This window comes from Ammospiza nelsoni, chromosome Z (genome assembly GCF_027579445.1).
Source record: "Ammospiza nelsoni isolate bAmmNel1 chromosome Z, bAmmNel1.pri, whole genome shotgun sequence".
Classification (NCBI taxonomy): Eukaryota; Metazoa; Chordata; class Aves; order Passeriformes; family Passerellidae; genus Ammospiza; species Ammospiza nelsoni.
In genome coordinates, this window is record NC_080669.1 from 19,449,706 (window position 1) to 19,470,158 (window position 20,453).

The window sequence follows — 20,453 nt, forward strand, 5'->3', positions numbered from 1 at the left end:
CTGAGACTTCTTATATAAAGTAGGATTCACTGGAGTCTGGAAACACAAGATGGAGGGCAAGGCTTTAGATTAGACAATTCATGGCTTTGCAGAACCATTAGATTAAAAAAAAAAAAAATTGAGACTGACAGTGATTAACAATCCCAGGGACAAAAAGTTACCTTTATGCACTGTTTAAAAAAATGAAATGCAATGAATGAACAAATGAACATGTTCCATTCTCTGTTTATATTTGGTTTGAGGTTTCTTTTCATGCTATTATTGGGCTGTATAATGCAATAAATACGTAATATCTAGATTTAAATTTTTGCAATCTGTCCTTACCTCACCAAAGAATCAAGTTGATTAAGGGATATGTGGCTAGCCCTTCCTACAAGCAGTAATTTTTCTCCTCCTTTTATGTATTCTGTTTGCATATTTCAATATTAAAGCTAAAAAAGAGCCAAGAAACATGAGATTTCAGCCCCTCCCCCAAAAAGTCAAGTATTTTAACATCTATATTTGGCCACAGATAAGGTGAACAAACTTTTTTTCTTCTCTATGTATGTTGCAGATTGACTTAGCAATAAACACGAATGTTTATACTACTGGAACTAAATTACAGGACTTTATAATCAGTTTTTAATCTAGTGCCTATGCTCCTAAAATTATGCTGTTCTTATGTTTCTGGATCAATTAACCACCTCATCTCCTTTCCTGACTAAAGGGCTTATTTCACAATTAAGGGCTTATTTCACAATTATTTCACAATTAATTCAATTATCTTCTGTGAAAAGGGCATATTTACTGGTGTCAGTGATCTCATAAAGCTAAATCAGTGTTTATAATTTTAAGATAAGTGCATAAAATGCCATATAAAAACTTACTATGCACTCATGCACACAAAGTCTTTCTTCAGCTGATGTTTTTAGAGAATGCTTTAGACACAGAAGGGAAAAAAAAGCAACTTTAGTTACAGTAACTGCTTTTGTAAACATTATTTAAAAAATAATAGTGACAACCAAGCAACCATTTACCAGCTTTAAAGCTCTGACTCTGTACATTTTGTCCCACTGCAAGGCTTCCCCGAGGTGGCTGCTGCTTTTGAAACTGTGCTCGTTTAAATACAGACAGGGCCCAAGTAAAGTGCTACACAGCTGACTCCTCTGGCAAGACTCACAATGCAGCGCTGAACTGCTCATGTTTCATCTGGCATCTCAACAGTACGTGGCTGGAACAGCAGCATCTTATATCACCTACACAGATTATCTGACTCCCTGTTTCTTCAAATACACTTAGAAACAACCTGTCATTATCAGTGATCAAAATTTCATTTACTACAATCAACAATTACACTAATTTCAAACAGCAAAGAACATTTTTATAACACATCTCAAAATAAAGTCTTTTGGACAAAATACTTTTGAGAGCAAATACTATATTGAAAAGTGTATTACAAGGGGAACTAATTCTATGCTGTGGAAATATTTGGGATTTGCTTCTCAAAACTTGCAACTAGAAATCTATTATTCTCTATGAAATCACCATAACAGCAAAGCCTCCAGAGATAAATACTTTTGACTCTCTGTGGGAGAGTCATTAATCTTTTTATTCATCTAGTACACAGTTAACCCTCCTCCTCCTCAAAAGATCTTTTTCAGGCTGGCCAACACTCAGTGTTTAATAACTGAGTCCTGACAAAATGGTTGATCAAAACCCAGTAACACTATTTTAACATTTCATAAATAATTCAATATATTTTACATACAAATTGCCTCTCCTTCCAAATGAAATAATAAATTTATTTTTCAAGTAAAGATCACAGAGATATTTAAAAGTGAAAAACGAAACAGCTGTATAATAAATATTTTAAATACACTGGATTTTTTTACCTCTTCAGTGATACAAATCAAAGCAAGAACACATGTAATTTAGCTGATCTGTTTTTAACCTAAGCAGCAACAGTACAATATCCTAAAAATGAATTAGCACTTGTGTAACCAATCACATTAAGTATTTCACATGATTTTTTTTTTTTATTTTTTGTAAACAGCTTAATTGAATTTTCTTGGAATACTTCTCATGTTTTAATTCTGAATTTAATTAGGCTGTAATTACAAATCTTCTCTGCCATATGCATAGTAACCCTGTTTCATCTCTGTCACACTACATGTTAAAGTTAGCATTAGCTAACTTTAACATGTAGCGTAGCTTGAAATAACACCCTTTCAATGTGCCATATAACAAACTTTTAAGGGTGACCTGGGAAACCAGTAGAAAAATAATAAATACCATACACCTCCACAAAGTAGTCAGTAGAAGGCAATTACATTCTAGTTTATCATTACTTCCACCAGTATTTTTGTGTTGCTAAACAACTGAAATGTGTTGTTTTCCAACATCACTGAATGAACTTCATATATGTGGCTTCTTCTGGTGATGCAGGAAATGCCCTTGCAAGCAAGATTTGCACTTGCACAGCAGGCAAGGTGAGGTACTTGGTGCCTTAATGATCTAAGTACAGCAGCACTGAAATGTATCTTTGAAATCCAACACAGCTCCACCAGTCTATGACTTTGTAAAAGAGAAGACAGCACATCTAAGTTTTGCCAGCTGTCCTTCTCTGATTACTTCTTTAGTTTCTCCAGACTCAAATAAAACACAAGTTCACCAAACACCTAAGTGGAATTGATCAAAGACACACCCACAGATTTTGAGACAGTAAAGTTACCTTTTGAATTGTGTGTATATATTTTCACTTACAATCTCCATTTGCTACAAAATAATAGAAAAAATGCTGACAATGTGGATAACCCCAGAGTCAGGTGCACTTTACCAAGGTCACTGATATCACTTAGTAGAAGCACACTGTAATTTTATCAGCTGTATTTAATGAAGGTTTTAGTTTATTATCAAATTTACACTGCACTAACATTTTACAATAATGTTGGTTGTAGAGGAAATCAATCATACTTAAGAAATATACAAGAAGCTTCCTACAGAAAGGGATTTAAAAAGAAACTGGTAAAAAAGAAAGGGAAGAAAGAGAAGGAAGAAAAGGGATAAAATGAAAGAACATAAAGAAAATTATAAACCTTAAAAGAATTCAAGACATAATATCTGAATAGACTTAAGTTTGCAGTAATATTACACAATACTAGGGGAAATTATGTCTGCTTCTGTTGCAAAGCATGTAACTGGCTTTCTAAGTAACAACCAAGGAAAACTCATGAACAAAAATACATAATACATTATTTTACTTAACAAACAGTACAGTTGTAAACTTCATACCTTTAAAGAAAAAAAATTGATGTCTGCATCACATTGTAATTAAGAGTACCTACATTATGATGAGATGGGCCCCAAGAAGAATTAAGCAGTCTCAAATCTCTTCCTACCGTAACCATTCAATGATTCCATGTTTCTACAACAACCTTTCTGGAAGGCACCAGATACCTGGCACAGCTCCATATGTGGTGTGACTCCCTGAGGAAGTGACCTAGCACAAGGACACCTCATCTCAGGGAAGCATCAACCACTGTTTGTGAATGTCATGGAAGCAGCACACTAAAGGCAACAAAACCACTGAACCACAGGTCAGGATACACAATACAGTCTGAATGAGGAATGTCACACCCAACCCAAACATAGCACTGAAGAGAACAGACATCACCTTTTTCGAAACAAATAGTGAAAATGAAATCTGAACAGTGTCATGGATGTTTCTTTACATCACCAGCTTTCATCAGAGCCTTAATAGCTCTGGCCCTCATCTCGAGTTCCAGAAGCTCCAGCTGTTGTGCTGATGGCTGAACATCTTCTGATGGAGGAACAGCTAAGGCTGCTGCTTTGGGCTCCTTCGGGCTGGACTCTGCCAACCCCAGAATCTCATTCACACTCTTCTCAATGTCCTTCTGAAGGTCATCTATCTGGCCAGCTCCACTTCTGACAATGCTCTCTTGCACATCTGGACCATCCTCTTCATTGCATGGGCCTTCTATGTCACTATCATATGCATCTGCATTTATGCTGAGGACATCACTATCTTCTCCCTTGCCTGTAACACAAACATAACTATCACAGAGTTGCTTAACAGAATTCTTTTACCTCAACCTACAAAATCACTTCAGCTTAAAGTGTTACACTGCAAATTAAGAGAGTGGAAAAAATCTAGAAAAAAAAATCTATATGATAATCAACTCCTCTTCTTTGTCTCCTTCAACTTTTAAAGGTAATTTATACAAGTTTTATTGCATCTTTATGCAATTATAAAAGAATATGCAGTATAGCAACGCAGAATACAAGAAAAATTTATTCCCTCCTGTGAAGTTACATTACCTATTTTTCTAATTAAATTGTCAAAAAATTTTATACGAAAGAAAACTTCTGCAGTGCAAAACTGATTTTCGTTTATCTCTTAAATAAACCTAATTTTCAGATTGCAACTTCAAAAATTACACTCAACTATGTTATGTATTTTAAGAGGCATGGGACTTTAGTGAGACACAAGACTAAAAATTAAGAGAAACTCATAGTGCCACTACTCAGAATTTATCATTAGTCTTCCAGATGTATTTAAATCCATATAAAAACATGGCTAAATTTAAGACTTAGAGTTTTAATTGTGGCTGAAAGTTGGAGTGTATTTTAAAAACATAATTAAAAGAGGCAGCTCAGTTAAATAAAAGCAAAGCTCTAACAGAACCTAACTAACCATTCTCCCAGTTTGGCTGCAGCAAGACTTGCTTTTGACACACTGGCCTCCGAAGTTCACACTCTTTCAACAGCTTTTGTAAGTGTGGAAATTAAGAGCAAGATTGGTTCCAGCTTAAAATGAATAATGTGTAGTCAGATGATAATCAAGTTACTGATTACACAGACTTTATAATTGAGTTATTACTTTTAAGTTTTTATTATTAAGTTACTACTTTTGGTAATACCATTTTTACCACTTGCACAGGGAAAAAACGGCTTTAGAAAAATGTTATTATTTTTTTTAAACATTTAAAATGCTTTATGGTACCTGTATGCACTTGGTATTAATACATGAAAAGTGCTGAAAAAATTTAGGAAGATTTATTTTTCTTGGTGTTTACAACATTCCTCCCATCCTGAGGGTGTGGGAAAAAAAATCAATACTGACTACTTCAAAAGCTATAAATGCAATTTCGCTACTTAAAAAAATAAAAGGAGGGAGGAAAGGAAGATCAAAACAGCTCAGAATTGTTTTATGAACAATAGTAATATTTTAAAACATTAGGGTTTTGTTGATTCAGCATTGAAAATTTTTTGTATTATAGGACACATTTCAGTTACTCACTCATGATCACTCTGTATCAGGCTGTGATCATCACAGCATTTAAGTTCAGATTTAAGAATTCTGGACACTCACCCTGAGAATGCACTCACACAGCTAAGGTATGTGGCACCTCACAAATTCCAGAATGAAAATATATGTTAAGACATATAAAAGAAGTTTACAGACCACTTTTCATCTTTTTTTAAAGCAAGATAAACCACAATTTTGAAATAATAAAATTTGAAAACCTAAAAATTAAACAAGGCTCCAAAAAGTCCCCTCACAGCAGTGTGTATTGAAACTACTCATGAGATGAACATACAAAGGTCTTCTTTGATCCTAAGTAGTCTTGGCCTGTTCCTATTGTGACAGTGATGTGTGCGAAAGATCAGAATGGGAAACAACAGGATTAAGAAACTGTCTTTCTTCACAGTATCAGTCACTGTTTACCTAACATGCTGGCCAGCCAAGGAGTATTCCCATGGATCAAAAAATCAGCTGTATTACTGGATCACAGTTCAAAGCCTGAAACTTAACATCTGAGCCTGACCATCCTAATATACTGCCAAAGTCAAACTGACCTGTACAGAATCTGACTGGGATGGAGTTAATTTTCTTCACAGCAGAGTGCATGATGCTGTTTTCAGATTTGTTTCTGAAGCATGTTGATAACACATGAGTTTGGCTACTGCTGAAGAGTGCTTGAACAGCCTCAGGGCTTTCTCTGTTTCTCACTCTGACCCCACAGAGAGTACAGTGGGAGGCTGGGAGGATGCAGAGCCAGGACAGCTGAGCCAAACTGACCTAAGGGATATGCTCCACCATACAGCACTGACATCTTCCCAAGTAACTGTCATGCATGCTGAGTCTCTGCTTTCTGGGAAGTGGCTAAAAATCTGGCTGCCAATGGGAGCTTGTAACTAAGTCTCTGGTTTTTGCTTTGCTTCAATGTACAGCTCTTGCTTCACTTATTGAAGAGTCTTTATATTGACTCATAAGTTGTCCTCATTTTGTTTTGCTGACTGTCACCTTTATCCCACTGGGGGACAAACAATTCAGGGGTTGGTAGGTGCCTACTGGGTCAGCCCATCATAGGATTCCTTTTGGAATCAATTGTCACATTAAGAAGGAACAAAATATTAAGTCATTCATGTCAATCCCAGAGAAGCTGGGCAGAACAACCTTGGATTCTATTTAGAAATTGGAACCTTCAAAACTGTGGAATTCAGGGTTCATTCAGGCTTTTTGGCCTGCAGATGTATAATGAGCTAACAGGCTTTATTCCCTATTTTGCTTCTGTGTTTTTACAGTAATAAGGATCATGGCTGGCATTTCTCATCGTACTTTTCATTTTGGTAACTTTTACTTTTTTCTTCATCTACAGTTGCAAAATTAATTTCAGCACACTTAATTTCATTTTTAAATTTTAATTTTATCCACTTTTGCTTATTCTCTCATTCTCTCTTCTTTTTCCCACAGCCTGAGAAGCTGTGGGAAAAAGAAGGGAGAATGAGAGAATAAGCAAAAGTGGAGAGAATGACTGGAGTTACACTTTCTAATCTATACAATATTCTCAAAAGTTCTTAAAAGCTAACATCTTGAGAGGAGTCACTGTTTTAGCCCAAAGCAATCATGATGCTCTGGTTGATTAAGTCATAAAAAAAACAATGATATCACTTGAAGTAACCATCAATTCCTTTTGATAACACAGAAGCGGAAGAAATCTGCAGGAAATCTGTCAGTTCTAAGGTTCCTCCAAGAAGCAACATTTAAATGATTATCTACAGTCATAGCAACTCACACCTAAGAGTTTTGGTGCTTTTATTATGTATGACTCTTTCCCATTTGACTCTTCTCACTAACTAATTCAAAAAAGAAACACATTTCAAAAGTCATTCCAAGAGACATCTTTTAGACAACATTCTGAATTGTGAAATAGTAGCTGCAAGAAGCAAATAAAGTTAGATTTTGCAGAAAAGAAATGTAGCTTAGAAGAATTTTCAGCATTCTTTGACTGGAAAAGCTATTTCTGATCCTTCTGCTTAGAGCCAGTCAAAATGAAAATAAACAGACTGAGGCAGAAGCACCTCTAGTTCTAGTGCTTCATGCACAAACTAATATTGGCAATTGTTATATGTGCTGATTTAATGACTGGAATAAAACAAATACTACTGCAGGCTAAAATACTGTTTTCTTGTGTAAAAAGTACAAATGTGCACCAGTAACTTCTGAGCCTTTGCATTTTCTATCCTGCCAATCACTGTAGTACTTGAATGTTTCACAAGCTATGTTTTTGCATTTAAGAAGAGAAAGTACACAAAACAAAATACTCTCTCCCAATGTATGTTCATTCTCTGTTCACAGGAGAGCTGTCAGCTACCTGGAATAAGTCACTGCCCAACATCAAGAACACAAAATTTCAGCTGTCTCTACAACATACCTTGCTTTGACTCCTGACCTTCCAGCTTGCTGTCTTCTCTTAGAGAAGAAGTTGAGTCTATACTGTTGTCTTGTCTGGAAACAATTAAGAACGCATTTTAATCACCATAATTTAACAGAACATTTTTTAGAAACTAAAAAATTATCAGGGGGTAGGCCAATAAGCCAGCTACAGTAGGAATAAGGGCAGAAGAAGTACAGAGAGCTAATGTAAGCACTTGAAAATAAACTTTTTTTGTTTTGCCTTGTGATACACAAGGATAAAGCACTGCATCCTTGCCTTTTAGAGTAACAATCCTCAATGGTTGTAACTGAGCAACCACAGCTGAGCAGTTATAAGGGAAAAGCTCCTCATATTAGGAGCTTTTCTGTAAAACTCAAAATAAATTGTCACATAATTAGATTGTTTGGAAAAATGATAATTTCTGCTGCACTCAAATACTATTTACTGTCTTATTTTGAAAGTAAAAAATTACTTTAATGAAATTATCATCAGACCATCACTAACCTCACCTAAACCAGAATCTTTTTGTTTCGCAAAGGGATACCTTTTAAAACAGAAGTATTTACAACTCGGCTATTACAGTGTATTCAGTACTCGCATTTCTTTATTTCTCCTACTTAAAGACTTCTACCCTTGATGTGTGGGGCTTCAACTCTTACACAAGTGTAAAGAAGAGACACTTCAGTAATGTCCTTCATGTACTTCACTCATACTAGTTACACAAATTGTGAAAACATTCAGGAAGGGCACAGGTAGAACAATCCAGAATCACAGGAAAAGTTCAATTGCCACATCCAGTGAGCATTTTGACAACAGAATTGCCAAATTTCTAAACTGGAGTTAGTGTATCATTGGCTTCATCTGTATTAATATGGAATCAATGCAGCTCTCCTGGCCATGGGAACTTAACAACTCTGTAAAAAGGAAGCAGTATTCTGGTGTCACAGATGTAAATATAATGACTGACAACTTGTTTCTCAATAATGGCCTTTAGGGCTTTCCTGAAAGTGAACACAGATCTATTTTCCTTGTGCTTTACAAGTTGTGTTTTTTCTCATATGCCCAATGGTTTTATAAGGAAGAGGAACACCACAGTATTTCTAGAAATCACGGTCTGAGAGGAGAGGCAGTTATTTTCATTTCTATTTCCTTTAATGAAGCGGCAAAGGCTACATCAACAGACTCTCCTTTTCCCCCTACTTTTTTTAGCCATTGGAACATAATTGTGTAAAGTATCATCAATAACTCATTAAGGACAATAAACAGGTCAATACACTTGCCTAGCAAACCCTGGATGTGAACACCAGTCTGTTCTGCCTATTTATTGAGCCACATGGCTACACTAACTCCTTTTCCAAATGAGATGAGAATAATCACAATATGCCTACACACGTGTAGGCAACTGCAACCAACAACTGCAAGGAGACCACAAGTCAGATGGGCCTAAAGGACTGTGCTGCCAGAAATCAGACAGAATGACAAATATATACCTTCTCCAGGATTTTCAGTGTCATGCAGCTGTAAGTAGATGCTTGTAATTCACTAGCAAACCTCAGGCTAGTCTAGACAAGAAGCAGGATGCAAGATCTGGGACTAAGGTATGAAACAGACTGTAAAATCAGAGGCAAAATTCCAAAAGCAGAATAGGTTCTGCAAGTAGGCAAATTTTTGGACGATAATAGAGCACAAGATACCCCAGAGATGAACAGCTTCAGCTACTGGGGACAATCACAGGCCTACACCTGCCATCAGAGAGGCCTGCATGCACATGGAAGTCTGAGCAGCAACAGCAACAAGGATACAAACCTTGTGGGCTTCTGTGCCAGCAGCCAGGGAGAGATGTGGATTTCAGACCAGCTATTGGTTGGCAGATGTGGATGGAACCACTTAGTTTTTGGGGTTTTTTTTTGAGCAACTCCTAACAATTTGCTGTATCTAGTTACTTAACTCTTGACCAAAATTAGTTTGTAATATACCCTGATCATCACTAAGAGCAGAAGCAGCTTTGGCTGCTCCTGTCTAATCCTCTTTCACATACATACTTCACCATTCAGAACTCAGTAGTCATGTTCGCAAAGTGGACAGCAAAGTGTCACTCTTAAAAGCCTGATCTTGCACCAGTAGTATTCAGACAGTAGATTTTAGAACTCTGGTATCACCTTAATGTCTGATGAGGAACTGTAATCATCTCTTTCAGAGAAAACAAAGTGACCACTATAGTTCAAACATTGGCTGTGGCATTATCCACAATCATTTTAACAGCCGTATTAAAAGAAATTACCAACTTTAAAAGAAACCACACACTGAAACTTGCAAAGTTTCTTCCTGATGCTTTGACTTTAGCAATAATTACAGCAAACCCGTATTCCTTTAGAGACTACCTAATGTCAACAAAAGAATTTTTATGACATGGGAGTACTTTTAGAGCATGTTTTACTCTCTCAAAATTGATTGGATTGGACTGCATCGCTGCTGAACCTTCATGACTTTGCTTTGTAGGCAAGCATTTTGCACCATCTACTGGCCCAACAAATGCATTTTAAGTTCATTGCTCAGTTTGGCTTTTAACTTGTTAGCCTTGTTTTATGTGTTTGCTAGTGAAAAATATTTTTTCCCTAATTATTTCTAGTGTGGTATACATGTAAGAAAGGGGGGTCTCCAAACAATGGGAGCAGAAGATATGTTATTCTAAAATTAAGGAACCTTATAAACACTTAATACTCTCTTTTTTCATGCTGGGCTGGTAAGTGACAATAGTAATTTAGAGTGTCTCCCTTTTGCCAGCCTTTATATTTCTCCCTCAAGATGACAGTTAAGTTCAAAGTCAATCTTCCAAGCAATAAACTCAGCACTTTTAATTTATTATTTTAAACAGAACAACAATTTCACAGTATGATATTTTCAGCAGAAAGAAGCTAACTACACTACAATTTGCTGAAAACAAATGTTGTAAATTTAAATTTACCTTACTTTATGTAGAGCATGCATTTCATGTTGTCATGTGCCACAATAGTGTAATCCCTAACTGGGCTCACACAAATGGTTTCTGTACAAAATTTGCTACAGGAATTTGCACAGCTCTCAAAGCATCTGGGCGTGAAAGTGATTTGGTACCCAATTCCAGCAGATTTTACAAAGTGGGGTAAAAACACAGCAAAGGTTAGGAAAAGGAGTACTGGCAGAGGAGCAGATGGCTAAGGATTGACAGTAGCTCTCCAATACTGGTGGCAGTGGTCACTGGGGTTGGAGACCAGAAGGAAAAGTATTATTCACCTAAATCTCCAGTGAGACTTGAGATCGGGACCTCTGTTATTTTTGACGTGATGCACATTCCTGAATTAAAATTTGCATTTGCACTCAGCTCCAGGCCTAAAAACCATTTCTAGAAGTCCCAAGCCCTTGAAAAATTCCTGCAAATTTTTGTTCCAAGGAGAGTTTTCAATGACAAATGAGAACCAAAATAATTAACAAGCATTAAGTAGTAAGTTAAAAAAACAAAAGGGAAAAAAGTTCTTACAAAATAGTGCTTCTGAAGAAAGGTATCTCAAAAGACAGGTGTTAATCAAATAGTTTAATAAGCTATGCAAAGTCCATCAGTCCTGTTACAGGTGATGTTTGAGGACACCACAAGAACAGAAGGCAGTGGAGCAAATTAGCCAAATGCTGATGTATCTGTTCAATGACTCATGTAGTTGGTAGTTACAGAGATTCCAAATGCTGAAAATAACCAAATTGTCTTACAGGGGTAAATATCAGATGGTAATTGCTTGCTTGTGAACACGCAGCAACCAGGAGCACAACATATCAAAGCAAGACAAAAGTTTTATCTGCTAACCTTTCCAAAAGAAAACAAGCAAACTACACTTATGACTGCAAAGTAGTAAAACACCTATAAATTCTTGAAAGAGCAAATATTAAACTGCAACTTTTCACTCAGGGAAAAAAAATAAGCCCAATATGATTTTGAAGGCAGGAGATCATTTACTCAGACCCCTATGAACATTGATCATTATAATGACACTGGAATGTTTGTTCTTTTAATGTTTTACTAACACAGCATGTAACTTACTTTCACTTGTTCTGCTGAAGGATATTTGAAGAATCAATTCAGGTAAAAGAAAAGAAACAGCTCAAAAACATGCTAACACTTCTTGAACAAGATGAAGAATACCTACTTGGTTTTTCCAAGACATCTGACTCCTGTCAATTAAATATCTGATGTTTAGCTGGAAGCTTCATATACAATAATTCTCTTGTTTTAACAGTATTCAATTTCAGACAGTAACACAGAAATGCAAGAAAAATCTGAGAACTGCATATTCAAAAACCTATACAGAGCTGACAAATAACAAAATTTATCTATTGCAACAGCATGTTCCAGTTACTGGCAAATATAGGCCCTGCTTCTTCAATTCTTCTGCATGGTTATTGCAGGATTTCTAATGCTTCACACAGAGTAAGCTGGTGATAAAATACAAGAGTAAATGTTTTACATGCTAATGTAAGCATGTGAAGCATTTACATAGTTGAAATTCATGAATAGCCTCAGGATTTCCACTTCCAGTAACAGAATGAGGATATGTGCAAAAACAACAGAAGATCCAATTTACAGTAAGATGCAATACCATCTAAAAGCTTCACATAAAGATCTGAATTTTGCAAATTTCCTGTAACTAGAGAAACTTCCCTAAATTCCTGCTACTTTTAGCTGGTACAGACAGGAAACAGCTCTTTAGAGACTGAGAGTAATTTGCTTATTTAATTTGAAATTTCTCTAGATGTATTGATTCAAGCTTTCTGAATTTCAGTTGATATACGCAGATGGCTAAAGGTACGTTTGTTGAATTTATGTTTTTCAAAGGACAATAACAAAAGAAACAAAGGGGTGTTTCCAATCAGTTAAAAAAACACTTTTGATGAGAGTACAACTTGCTACTCACTTTTTCCCTTTCCACATTCACATCTGAATGTAAAAACTAATACAAGTCAGACTTTAAACAAATAAGGTATAATAGAATGCAGGAAAAAGAATAAATTTACATGAAAGCCATATGCAATGAAGATAACCTAGGAAGAACTAACAGCGATTATATAAATAGAGAAAATGCCTTTTTTGTTATGAGAAGTCTTTTCTATTCTCAGGGCAAACAAACTTGCCTACTTAAATCCAGATTAGAAATATAATTAATGATTACAAACAATGCTTGCTTGTCTTAGAAATGCAGTTTTCAATATTTTTTCACATTGGCATCTTAAGCTTCTGTAGTGGCTAACTTGTTGAAACACAGTTTTCTGAAGTTTTGAAAACTTGCATTTATAATTATTTACACGCTGGATATAAAGAAGCTGACCCAAGGCCCAAAGATTAGACTACTTAGTAAAAAGTGCTTGTGACTGTTTACTGTTGTAAAAGCATCGTATTGGTCTACTTACTGAGCACTGAACTTCAAGATTAACATAAAACCTTAATTCTCCTCATTTTCTCCTATCCCTTTATTTTTTTATCATCCAAACAGCTTTTCTGTTTCGCTTTCTTTTTGTTAATGCTACCACACAGCTGAACCGTGGAGCCAAGGTTCTCAGACAGCACCCACTGATGCAGAATGCTATTTTTGAAAGGGAGAAGAAAATCCCCAATTCCTAAAACTTGCCTGCCCAGCATGGAGGGGTCTGAAACCCTAAACTATCAGGATACAGATACAAGAACAAGGGACACCTCAACCACTGTTTGTCACAGGAAGCAATTTGCTCTACAACTATGAACAACATCTCTCAGTTTCTTTTACCTTTTTGAAACACAATTTCTTGATTTTCTGTCAGTTACTGAAACCTTCCTAACTGGCATGGGAAAATAGGGTAAGTGCCTTTGATATCCACTAGCTAAAAAATGGTAAATTCTGATTTTTCTTATTTGATAGTTTTATTCATTAATTTCCTCTTTTTAGATTTTTACCAGCTCAAATAATTTCCATATAAGAAAGAATTTACACAGTCTACTATATCAAAGGATCATAAATACATGTCTCAACAGTAGCTTTGAAACATCTTGAAGACACAGAACAACCTTACTGAAATCCAGCAGCACTACTCCTGCCATACATCTTGGAGATAAAGAACACTTAACATATTTTGCAATAGTAAATAGCTTGTGAGTTAGACCTTAAACAAAAACCCAAAATAACATATAATGTCTTGGGGAATCAGAAAATTTGGGTATTTTTTATGGCTTATTTAGGCAGCAAGTCTGTCTTCTCATTCTATTTAGAACTTCACTGGCAAATTATCAATCACTTTACAGAGACTATTCCACATAGAGACCACTACACTACATAAAGAAACCCAAATTTTAGTATATTTAGTAGTTTTTAAATTTTTCTATCTGCTTTTCCCAACAGCCAGCAGAGGGCAATAAAATAAGGAAACTGGTTTTTAAAACTGATGACCCCGTTCACAGATCACATAGGCAACAAACAGCACAGCAGGATACATTAACAATAGGCTCCAAATGGAACCTTAGAAGAAACAGTGTCAAAGGGTATAAAAACTGTATCACAAGGAAAAGAATGAAAACTAACTTTGTATCCACTCCATTTTCTAGTATATTTGTATGATGAGAAATCATCAAGAAAATTATGTGATAACTTCATAGTTTGTTTTGAATCAAAGACAGGATCAGAAATTAGGTCTCTGCTAAAGAAAAATACTGACCAGAATGTGGAAGTTGAATTAGTGTTACTACCTTTCCCATCCATCTGTTCTTATTTAGAAGGTTTACATAAACTAACCAAACCAGTAGCTAGGAGGGTACTTTAATCCGCCCATCTCTGGTGCATTGTCTTGTACTGTCTCAGAGGTTTATTAAGTGTGTCCTGAATCTGTGGACCAGCTGTAATCAGGTCAGTGTTGAAAACATAAAAGCTTATTAGTCTTCTAGAAACAAGTTAGCCTCACTAAATTTGATGCATTGTGCATGATAACTAGTAACTTTCCTTTTTCCTTCACTAAAGTAGTGAAGGGAAACTATCAAACAGGTGAACTCTTGACAAAGAAATGGTCTTTAAAAAACAGAGAAGCATTTTAAGGTTAAGTCCTGTCTTTTACAAAACTGCCTGATGCCAAGGTAAGAGCAAGAGACCAGAAACCTCTGTTCTTGAAACTCTAGATTCTGTAGCACTCCTTATACAGAGTGCATTGAACAGGTGAGTGTCAGTGCTGCTTCAATTGCGGCAGCAATGAAGGACCAGAATGAAAAGTTGAAAGACAAGGGATAAATCTCAGTTGAACTGAAAGTACAATTAAACAATTCACTGACCTAAGTGGGATGGGTTTACTGCTTTAGCTCACACAAAGACAACCTAAATCACACCACTTCTGTTGCAGGACACAAGTATGAAAGTTTAATTACCACAACTCAGCTGACAGGTGCTATGCCACTATGAGCCCAGTTATGTGCTCAAGACACACTTAAAGTCACAAAGTGACAACATCATGTCTGTAACTTTAGGGCTTGCTAGTAGCCACACTTCATTGTCATTTAACTAGAGTAATTAATTAAGGATATAACAACTGTGTCTTTCAATTATATATTTGATCATTTCTCATGAAAAATCTCTGAATTGTTCAGTCTCCTTAAATTAAGTTTAAGTTTTTATCTTTTACTCACTGACTGACTGAATCACCTCCAGTCTTGTCTCCTCCATCTGCCTCCTCGTCAGTATCAGAATCAGCTCCAATCTTGCCTAGATATACACAGTTTCAAACATGAAAATTTAGGAAAGTGATATAATTAATACTACATACTTAGGTTTACTTTTAATTATTAACTCTATTGCAATCAGCGGAAGAGGATTTTTCCCAGTTAAAGCAGAAGTTCTAAAATTAGACTTAGTCAAAACCAAAACCCTTATTTGGGAGTCTTGTGTTGGCTTCACATATATTTATACTGGATTACAAAAAATCTGATTAGCTACTCTGATTAGTACAATACTGTGGGTGCTAAAAATGAAGTACAGAATCAACAGCAAGATACTCTGGAGCACTCAGACTCGAAGAGCTTTTCTTCATTGACAAGACAGCAATATGTTTGCAAATAAGTTATATATTCCTTAAATATCACGTGCATGTTTAATAAAACTGTGAAAAGCTGGAATGTCATTTCCTTAACCAAAGTTACATGAATTGTGTGTCTTGGTGGAACTGAGCAATTATGAAAACATTAATATATACTTACTAGTGTGTGTCTGTATATATACATATATATTTTTAAGTTGCTAAAATAAGTGCAAATTCGGTTGAGGCAGACTATTTTCTGGTATACAGTGGAGTCTAAAAGTTTCATTCATACCTTCAAGTATCTTCAACAGTTTTTTTTCAGATAACAGCTCCAACTGCTCCATGCAAAGTCTTTTGATTTCATCCATGGAACAGTTCTAAGAAGACAGATAAGACATACCACAATCTACTAAAAATTTCTGAGAAGAGAGTAATTAAAGTTGTAATGAAGATTTAACTTGGATTAAAGCCTCTCCCATATTCTGATCTGCACTGATGCAACTGCTGTAGAAAACCAGGTGTTTCAGTTATGACAAGAAATAGCATATGTGTGGGTTTCATCTGAAAAATTCAGCAATATACACTCTATCAGTTACCTGACCTATGGCTCAGAGTCTTTACTGCAGCTACAACACTGAGCACCAGAAACACCAGATCGTATGTGTGAAGCATGGAACAGCAAACAATTGTAGACTTTGTTATTCCTAGTTTTGCACCACTAGGGGGAAGCTGGGTTATGTCATTAAGCTTGCAAAGATCAGAGGGAACTGTTGAATGGAAGTCCAAAAACTGGAGAAAATAATCCTATTGACAACACACCAACAGATGCATATCACAACACAGAAAATAAAGCAAGCATGTAAACTGTGATTCATTTCTCATGCTTGGTACGTACCATACATTGCCACAGATTTTACTGGTATTCCAGTCACCTTCAAATCTCATACCTCTTGGTGACATTTGGGAATTTCCCATTTTCAAATGAGCTCTGATACCATGTACAAGTACCAAAATTAGGAGCTGCTAAACAGGTTGTAACACCCTCAGTCATATTTTAAGTTTGGTTCTATACTATGAGGCAATTTCCCTACAAACTCACTAATGTCTTTCCTTCCAGACTCTCAACTTCTTCTTCTGCCAGAGATGAGAAACGGATGAGCCTAGGTGCAATTTACCATGTGTTTAAAATGAAGTCCTGTCTCACTTATATTATTAATAATACGACTCATTAAGATAAAAATTTGAGATAAAAAAATTACAACTACCAACAAGCATTACACAGATGACATTTCAATGCAGCCTCTTCTTCTGTACAGGCTGCTAGCCTAATTTATTTTAAGTCCTACTTAAGAGTTCACAAGAGTCAAAAAGCATTTGATCCAAGCCAGTAAAACTCCACCTTTAGTCCATAGGAGTTACAGCTTCAGAAGCTGTTTATGAAGAATGGGCTTTATTTTCTTATCTCAGACATTGCTTTAATACCATACAAAGAAAATCAGTTGCCACAACCAGAAATCAGTATTTTATTTACAAATCAGCATATTAGTTAGTGAACAACACTACTGCATTTACTCCTCATAACCACAAAAATCCTTTTGCATAGAGGGACAGTCTAAAGCTAAACCTGAAGTTTAGAAATGATTGAGCAGTAGCAAAAGGAGTAACCTGGAAAAACAACAGCAAATCTTTAAAAAGTCTCACTTCCAGACACATGACTGGGAGACTACTTAAGAAGAGTACTTGACTTCATAGAAACTTCTTTAGTTGAGAAATATACAGACAGTTTTTAAAATGTAAATGCACTAGGCTTGAGAGATAAGTATTTTTTGTTACACAAGCATTCAAGATCATGGTAAATATATAAATGGTCAGTGTATTTCAGTACCTTTAAAGTATCAGGCAGCATCTTCTGTAGTTTCTTCTCCCCTATGACACAGAAACACTGTTGAAGCATTTCCTTTTTGTCCCCAATGTAGAAACTGACAGGTTTGAGTGACACAGTGAGATCTAATCCTCCTTCTTCTATATCACTGGGTTGTTCAGCTTCTTCCACTTTTTCTCCAGAGAGTACATTGCATTTTGTTTCCTAAAATCAAAGAAGGCACATTTTCTAGTGAATTAGAGAAGACAGAAAATTACAGCTTCACTTGTGCTTGCAATAATTTTCCCTTCATAAACGCAAGGTACATCTCAATGTGGGCTTCTAAAATTCCAGTGTTTCATATTACAAGGTAACTGCATTACAGAAGTTACGTATTTTATTACTGAAAACATTATTGTACTAGGAAAATTTTGTAAACCTCCATGAAGTGAAAATTACTCCTAAATATTAACTGGGAAATACTATCTGCAAATACTTAGCAGGTGCTTACACATGAAGGCATGCTTTAATGCAGAAGAAATCCATCTGATTAGCTGGGCAGTTAAATCATAAAGCTCATCATTTACAGCTACCCTGCTAAGATTGGCATACAATCCCCTGTCTGGCAGAGTCTTCACAGAATCAAAATGGGCTTCCTATTAGAAAATGCATCCTACATACATCAGTGGAGGACCTCTAGAATAAAAAAACTAATTAAACAAAAAAAACAAACAAAAACAAAACCCAACCAAACAAAAAAACCCCAAAAAAAAAACAAAAACAAAAAAACAAAACAAAACAAAACCACCAGCCAGAAATATATTTTGTCAGCCTTAGCATTCACTTAGGCGTGCATGTCACAACCAATTTTTGCACACCAACACAGACCTGGAAGACTCGCAAGGCCAGAAGTGTGAGAACCACGACGGGCGCTACCCGAGCTCGTACGCCACACCCCTCACACCTGGGAAGCACAGACCGGCGTCCCCGGGATACGCGCCCGGGCTCGGCCTGCCCCGCCGCTGCCTGTGCCTGTGCCTGGGCCGCCCGTCTTCGCACCGCCCTCCCACCAGCGCGACTGAGCCCGGCCCTTCCCGCAGCCAGCCCCGGCAGGGACCGCGGCCAGGCCTCTGCCGCCGGGACGCGGGACCGGGACGCGCCCGGGAAGGCAGGGGCGGCACGGCACCGGCCAGACCCCGCGACTCCGCCCGCGCTACCTCCAGGGCACCGTGGCTGGACTCGGTGCTCCGACGCTTCCTGTCGCTGCCGTCCTGTCCCGGGGCTCCCTCCGGGCAGCAGGAACGCGAGCGGCGCCGCTTCTTCTCCTTGGAAGACTTCCTGCCCGGCATGGCCGCGCCGCGCGCACGCCACACTCCGCCGCGGCAGCGCCGCTTCCGGCCGGGACTCGCGCGCAGCGCCCCCTGCCGGCCCCGCGCCGCGGCCTCCGCGCCCGAGGCTCGAGATGGAGACGCTGGGAATGTACGGGCGGATGGCCTGGGGTGAGCGAGGCCCCTGCAAAAATGCAGCCACGCGTGGGCACGGGACCTCTTTACACAGGTGGAAGATGTAGAAAACACATCTTTCGAGGAGCTGGGGTTGTTTAATGTCCAGAAGAGGAGGCTCAGGGCTGACCCCATTGCTCTCTAAAACTCGCAGAAAGGAGAGTCTCCTGCCGTGCCTGCAGTGAGAGGACAAGAGGAAATGGCCTCAATCTGAGACATGGGAGATTCAGATTAGATATTAGGAAAAAAGATTATCACCATCAGGGTGGTCAGACATTGGAATAGGTGTCCCTGATGGTGGAGTCACCATCCCTGGAGGTGTGCAAGACGTGGATCTGGTGCTGGTGGTGTGGTTTAATGCTTCAATGGTTACAGTGATAATGCTGGGTGGATGGTGGACTTGATGATTACTTAATGTTCTCTTCCAACATGGATGATTTTACGATGATTCCACAGTTCTATTCTCTGTAGCTACTGTTTAATTCTGATCTTTTCCCTGACTTTCAACCTGTTTCAATGCTGCAAGGACCTGCAAACTCCTCCCTTGGCAGCTATTTGGCATTGCCAATAACTTTGGAACAACAATAACTTTTCCCATGATACTTACTGTGTACTGGAGAAATTCTTTCATGGGATGCAAACAATTAGGAATTGCAGCAGAGAAGCCTGTTTAAGGCAGGCAGCTGCTTTGTGCAATTCACTAAGACACTGATCAACTTTCTGCCACCAATAAGATTAGTTACAGAGGGAACTCAGTCTATTATCCTGAAGAGGTTAGTGAAAATTAAAGACTATGGTAGACGAATGTCCATAATTAGGCAGACATCATTTGTATTAAAAATCTTCTTTACTGTGCAAAGATGTGCAATAATTTTCTTCTTTATTTAACACAACTGAATGTCTGTTCTTTTTTGTCTGCTTTCTTTCTCAGATTCCAACATATTGCCATCCAGTTTGCCCATATTGGGTTGGATCTTCAAATGGGAGGTACTGGCCCATTTAGGCAGAAGTCTGCTGAATGCAAGTTGTATAAAACTACTGGTATCAGAACTGCTGTGGGAAGATGATATATATTTGCATAGGCTGACACTGTTTCCAAAAGGGTTAGAATTTATTAAGTACCATCAGTTCTTTTTTCAGCAAGCCTGAGTCCCTGCAGAGGCAGAATAGTATCAGAGTTAATCCTGATTAGCCTATGTTGTTAAAATTACCTGGATTGTGGGAATAGATGTTCATATTTACCATCAGCGAATAACAGCCTCAGCATACTCTGAAAGTGGCAGAGGTAATGTAATGAGGAAACACTGAGGAGGGGTC

At 37.4% G+C, this 20,453-nt stretch overlaps 1 protein-coding gene across 2 annotated transcripts; it reads right to left on the reverse strand.

The window, feature by feature from the left end:
• Positions 1 to 1,760: 1,760 nt before the first annotated feature.
• CAAP1 (caspase activity and apoptosis inhibitor 1) lies at positions 1,761 to 19,024 on the reverse strand. Of its 2 annotated transcripts, XM_059492161.1 has the most exons (6): positions 18,852 to 19,024; positions 17,659 to 17,859; positions 16,066 to 16,150; positions 15,385 to 15,460; positions 7,719 to 7,792; positions 1,761 to 4,036 (listed from the first exon to the last, which is right to left on the reverse strand). In XM_059492161.1, exons 1-6 carry the CDS (start codon positions 18,981 to 18,983, stop codon positions 3,693 to 3,695), a joined length of 912 nt encoding a protein of 303 aa, XP_059348144.1. In that variant the 5' UTR covers positions 18,984 to 19,024; the 3' UTR covers positions 1,761 to 3,692. The 2 variants fall into 2 exon arrangements, with proteins under 2 accessions (XP_059348144.1, XP_059348145.1); XM_059492162.1 differs by lacking the exons at positions 15,385 to 15,460; positions 16,066 to 16,150 and having other exon boundaries at positions 1,761 to 4,053.
• Between the last annotated feature and the right edge of the window lie 1,429 nt (positions 19,025 to 20,453).